Consider the following 6521-nt stretch of genomic DNA (forward strand, 5'->3'; position numbering starts at 1 on the left):
GTGTTTTATACTTAATAATTGTAAGGATTATGATAATTAATTATTTTATTAATTATAACTCACAACTCATAAATCAAGAAATAGGTGAAATTGAACTGATAGTTATCAGCAAGCTTTAGGAGGTATACAGTAAAATACTGTCAATAATCATTCTCTTCCCCTAATGTGAGAAAATTGCCTCAACAAATGGGTCCATGAAGTTAAGTGCAAAACCTCTGCATTTGCATTTGTATGTCCAATATTTTTATTTTCTAGACTGCTGTCATTTTCATGTGTGTGTGTGTGTGTTTGTGAGTGTGTATATGGTGTACAGTGTTTGTGTGTGCATGTATGTATGTGGGGAGTGTTTGTCTTTTTTGTGTTAATGTGTGTAGGTGTGTGTGCTTGTGCTTGTGCTTATGTGTGTGCGTGTGCGTGTGTGTGTGTGTGTGTGCAGGTGTGCCTATGTGTGTTCTGGGTTAATAATTTTAGCTAATCTTTAAGTCTCTATTTTATTATCTTCATATCAAGGCCCACAGTTATGGAAAATTTTTCATTTAAATAGTTACAATATGAGTCATTCATTATTTCATTTATTGAAACAAACATGTATTTCAACACCCAGGAAGCTATGTTAAATTGTCTTAAATGACAACTTGCCACAGCTTAAAATCACCTAGAATCAGAGCCTTAAATGAGGAATTCTGTACATCAGGTTTGCTGTGGGGATGTCTATAGGGTATTTTCTTGTTAACTGTAGGATGACACACTACAGGTACCAATGTTACACAGGCTGAGTAATGAGAGCTAACTGTGAGCAAACAGCTTGCTTTTGTTTCATTCCTTTCTTGTCTGTGGATGTGATGTGACCAGATCCTGACTCTGATTTCCCCACTATGATGAACTATAACCTATAACTGTAAGCCAAATACCCCCTTTTCTCCAGTATGTTGCTTTGTCAGGGTGTTTGATCTAACAGAAATGAAGCCATGGAAATAGTAAAATGACCCTTAAAAAGTTTTGTGATGCGTACCTGATGTTCAAGATAAAATACAAACTGTACCAGAGATATAAATAAGACAATGGCCAGTGAAAATATAGAGAGCATTATGCAGACTCTCTAAGAAAGAATGAAGTTGTCACAGAGGATGCCAATGGGATTTTCAAACTGCTGGTATTCACATATGGACTTATATAATCATCTGGTGTTTACCAAGCATAATGAGAGGTAAATGATCATCCTGTCCAAAATTTTCCAACATGCAAATGCACATGACTTTATAAAGCTCATACTTATGCTGTTGTGCTTATATTTATAATCTCCTGATTTTAGGAAGCCACTTTTGCTTTTTCTGTGAATAGCTCTGATTTTTCCTTCAACATACCTAACCTAAGCTTTTGTCTTCCTCCTGTTCTAGGACGAGGCACTACATATGATTCGTGTATCTCAGCTTTAAAAAACTTTCTTTTGAAGGTTGACAAAAGTAATGAGCATATTTAAGACAGATTTTCAGTTTGAAGTCATTTTTTTCTTCTCGCTATCATGACTGCAGTTGTTACACCTCTTGAAGGAAAACTTGAATAAATAAAAAGAAAACCTGTATTTGAGATAAACATATTCAATGTCTTATTTTCAGAAAACTTCAACTAGAATGATGATGTCTAATTATTTATATGTAACAAACCTGTAAGTATATAATAGTATGATTGCATAATGAACTTTCAGTTTTCCATTAAGATCTATTCTTTATTTCTAAAGGCATTAACTGCTTTTAGAATATATACAGTATAATAGTACAAAATAATATACAGTACTATATTATAATATATTATATAATAGTATAAAATAATTATGTGAAAAATAGTCATGAACTTGCATGTCACAAGAAATATTTTATTACCAATAAATGTATAATACTTCTCCACGTGTTCATGGCAGAATTCACAGATCAAGAAAAAAATAAAGGTGCCATCTAACAAGGATGACATATTGGATATGAATTCTTTGGGCTGTACAGCTTGAAAAAAAATAAAGGTAACAACACACTCTACACAAAAGAGCTGAGGGAAAACCAAAGCTACAGTACAGTTTGCAGATGATGAAAAACACAAAGAAATATCAAGGAGTGAAGGGGGCGCAGCATGGGTGGCTCTCCGCTGGCCGAGGAGAGCTAAGCCTTCCAAAAGATAAACCATGTGGTCCTGAATTTCTGCCCTGGGATGCATGATAAGACCATAGTTTCCAGAAGCCTGGAATTCAGCTAGAGACAGCCTTTGAAAATGACTCCAAAGATTAATGTTAGCATTGCAGGAGTTCACGTTGATTCTCTGTATACTTCCCGTAGGTGAACTCAGACGCCAAATTGAAAGCGTGGTTATTACTATTAAGTGAGTTACTTTGGGGCACTGAAGGAATAAAATTTAATGACATGAACATATCAACCTAGGAGAGAAACAGGTACATCAGGCAATCACATAAAAGAGGAAGGCTGGATATCAAAACATAAAGAAATTCAAGAATCAAGGGAGTTGAGTGGTGAACAGTTCTAGGTCAGCAGCGCCCTACCCGCACCCCGCATTCATGGAACAGTAGAATAACTACCAAGCTTAGAGATTAGCACCTTTGATTCCCAAGACATCTTAATGACAAAGGTCAACATACTAGTTGCCTGAACTGAAGGCATTGGCAGTTTCCTCCTCTCTAGTTTTCTGGGCTACTTAGGAAAGCTGACACATCTTTCTCCACTCGACTCCCAACCTGTGCCTTGGCCCTGACTCTCAGCTCCAGTTACCTGTCATTCCTGTCTCGGTCATTGACGCCATTTCTTTCAAGTGTGAGTCTGCTCTGAACCATGACAACAGCACCCCGGCTCGCAGCCTTGTGGATCTTTCCAAAAGCTTTGTAGCTTTTGGGCTGTCTGAAGGAGTAGGGGACAAGACCATCCCAGCACCGCCCATCAGGGCCCCGGAAGGACTGCCTCTGGCTGGTGGAGGGGCCAGAGGAAGAATGCCTTTGATTCCAGTTACCAAAGAACTTCTTCATGGTGGAGCTCCCCCACCCACCCACCCCAAGTCACCCTCCCCCTCCCCCTCCCCCTTGGTTGTTGGCCACTCTTAACCAACACAAAAGGAAGCCAAGTGAGCTTTGTCACCACCACCACCACCACAACAAAGCACCCACAAGCAAGCTCAATAGGATAGAGTCCAGGCAGCACAGGTACTCCTGTCAACTGAAGTTCAATCTCACTGTTGCCAAGCAACGCATCAAAACACAGGCATGTACACTCTGACCAGTTAGAACGCCTGGATCAAACTACTATGACAGGAGTTGTCAGCGTGCTTGCTGTTTATGCTCATGGCCTGATCTGGGAAACTGGATTACCAGCTCAGTCTAGCCTTGGATCTGAGAAACCACACATTTTCTGGGGACTGTTGGAGCCTGCTGGAGCCGGCGCTGGTTTAGTCTCCAAGAGCAGTTTCCTAAAAACCTGTCAGTCAAGCTGCCCTTTCTTTGACTTCCTTCCCAAAGCAATAAATAAATAAATAAATAAATAAATAAATAAATAAATATTAAAAAAAAAAAAAAAAAGCCACTGTGCCCCCACTGTTATCCATGGGGATTTAGGAGGAGCCATTAGGCAAGGAAGTTGACTTTGGTGACTCCAAAAGCAGTGACATTATTTTGGGTTTGGGGTTTGTTAGTTTGTTTAGTTGGTTTGGTTTGGTTTGGGGGTTTTTTGTTTTTGTTTTTGTTGTTTTTTGTTGTTGATTTGGAGAGGTATTTTTGATTCCAATGTGGGCTTTCACTAACAGAGAGCTGGATGGGCTCACTTCCTAGACCAGGCTGGCCCAGAAATGAAAGAAATCTGCCTGCCTCTGCCTCCCATATGCCAGGATTAACAATATGCACCACCACACCCAGCCATATTTGCACCTTTTTTTTTTTTTTTTTTTTTTTTTTTTTTTTTTAGCAGAAACAAGCACCACTTAGCCTGATAAATGAGAAGCCATCCAGTGTTTTGTCTGCCCTGTGGAGGTGTCTTTCCTTCACTGCATCTATGCTGTTGGATGTGTCTGCTTGAGTTAGGAACATTTTCAACATTTTAATTATTTGCTCCTTTACTTCTCATGAGCCCTGTAATTTCTTTATTCTCTAGGTAATAGTGTCAGTGTGATATGGGACTGAACATGAGCCTGGAAACAAGACAGGAAAGAATGTTAGTCTTCCATGGACTCTTCTGGAGTTTCTGCTTCCAATTCCCTGCCTCCAGCTCAAGCCTTGGCTTCCATTATAAACAGAAATGAACACTTTCCCTCTCAGACCTGGTTATTGTCAGTGTTTCATTACAGCAATGTTGGGACACCCAGCTATTAAGGTTGTAGTCTACCATGTATGGACAGCTTTCCTGAGCTACATGCAAAATGGAGGACTGTCTTCTCTTAGTGGGACTTCCTCTTCTCTGCCTGATTTGGGGAACCTGATCCCAAAATTCTCTTCTTAAAGAATGTCATATAGCTGTGTTGAGATTACAGGTTCAACTTCCTATCTCCTAATAAGAACCTTACAGCAAGCACTGGGGATTCCTGCAATGCCTCGCCATGCAAATGAGGCATTCCTAGTACGTTAAGCTCCAGCCAATAATACATACTCAACCTGGAAATACATACCCTATTCCAAAAACTATGTAGCCCTTTGTCATCCCATATAAAACAGAGCTGCCTCACTGAAGCTCATCCTGGAAGTCAGACATTCTGTAACACTCATACTCTCTGGCTACCCAAACACTGCTCACCTAACTTCAGCAACCCAGCACTCAAGGACTAGTAGCCAATGACCCACAAGGAAGGAAGACACACACAACAACAGAGAGATGGACTGGGACAAGAAACTAGCTCTCATGTTCTCAATGTTTTGTGATTATTGACCTTTGCTGCATATATTTTAAACTCTCCCAATTATCTGCACTGCTGTATGCATGACTGTTCTTTGTTGCTATGTTATGTCTTCATGTTAGCAAAATATGAAACTCTGTGAAGAGAAACCCTTTACTCTTAAGAAACCAAAAGCACCCTCTTTGCATAGCAGAAAACAAACTGCTTGCCCTTGAGGATTTTCCATCAGAAAATTAAAATGAGGCATCCCCTGTCACTTTGATCTTTGGTGACTTTTGCAGCACACTCAGAATCAGAATCACTAGTTGTGTTTCTGGCACTTCTGATGCTCTTCGTCACTCAGTGATCAGACTGAGATGGAACTGCCTCCACTATGACCTGTCTGCAGGAACTAAGTAAGATCTTCCTATAAGTTGAAGGAAGTTCTGCCCTAAAAGAAGGACTGTGAAAAATGAACCACTATGTCTAGTTGCAGATGAATTGTGCTGCAGTGAGCCCAGGGGCTATGGAATGCAACCTATGATTCATCATTAAAAAATATTTACTCTGAAAAAAACAAGAGGGGTACAGCCAGCAGAGGTGAGCTGTCCTCTGTCCCAGACTCTGCCTGCCTTTCCAAGGAGGCTTTCTGGGACCCAGGAAAATCCAGATGAGACCCCTCCCCCCAATCCTCTGCATGTTTGGTACAACTGAGGCACAGCCAGCAAGCTCCTTCATGCTAAAAGTCTTGAAGAGGTGGATAGAAGGTATACATCTCAACATAATAAAGGAAACATACACTAAGCCCATAGCAAATGTCAAATTAAAGGAAGAAAACTTAAAACAATCCCACAAAAATCAGGGACAGATAAGGCTGTCCACTTGCTCCCTATCTATTCAATATAGTTCTTGAAGTTGTAGCTAGAGCAATAACTGAAAGAGATCAATGGGATACAAATTGGAAAGGAAGAAGTCCAAGTGTTTCTCTTCACAGATGATATGATAGTATACATACGTGACACCAAAATCTTTACCAGACAGCTTCTAGAGCTGATACACATGTTCAACAATGTGGCAGGACACAAAATTAACTCACATGAGTAGCAGTGCTTTATAGGAAAAACAGGTGGGCCGAGAAAAAAGTTAGGGAAGCAACATTTTTCACTATCACCACAAAAATATAAAATACCTTGATGTAACTCTAAGCAAGCTGAAGACCTGCATGACAAGAACTTTGAGTCTCTGAAGTAAGAAATTGAGAAAGATATCAGAAGATGAAAAGATCTCCCCTGCTGATGAATCAAAAGAATTAGCCTAGTAAAAACGGCCATCTTACAAAAAGCCATCCAGAGATCCAATGCAATACCCATTATAATTCCAATACAATCCTTTACTTTGAAAGAACAATACTAACATATACATAGAAAAACCTCAGGGTAGGTAAAACAATCCTGTACAATAAAAGAACTCCTGTAAGGATCATCATCCCTGACTTCAAGCTGTACTACAAAAAAATACTAACAAAAACTGCATGATATTTGCATAAGAGCAGACAGGTTGGTCAATGAAACTGACTTGAAGACACAGAAAACGACCCTCACATCTACTGACACTAGATTTTTGACAAAGAAGCCAAAACCATACAATGGGGGAAAAAAGAATCTTCAATA

At 39.7% G+C, this 6521-nt stretch overlaps 1 protein-coding gene across 1 annotated transcript in view; it reads right to left on the minus strand.

Annotated features, from left to right (window-relative positions):
* LOC143434009 (uncharacterized) overlaps nt 1–3022 on the minus strand; it is a 31746-nt gene extending 28724 nt beyond the window's left edge. Inside the window, exon 1 of the mRNA XM_076911179.1 lies at nt 2772–3022. Within this exon, the coding sequence (XP_076767294.1) occupies nt 2772–3022 (251 nt within the window). The remainder of the gene's footprint in view (nt 1–2771) is intronic.
* Between the last annotated feature and the right edge of the window lie 3499 nt (nt 3023–6521).

The sequence above is a fragment of the Arvicanthis niloticus genome, chromosome 12 (genome assembly GCF_011762505.2).
Source record: "Arvicanthis niloticus isolate mArvNil1 chromosome 12, mArvNil1.pat.X, whole genome shotgun sequence".
Classification (NCBI taxonomy): Eukaryota; Metazoa; Chordata; class Mammalia; order Rodentia; family Muridae; genus Arvicanthis; species Arvicanthis niloticus.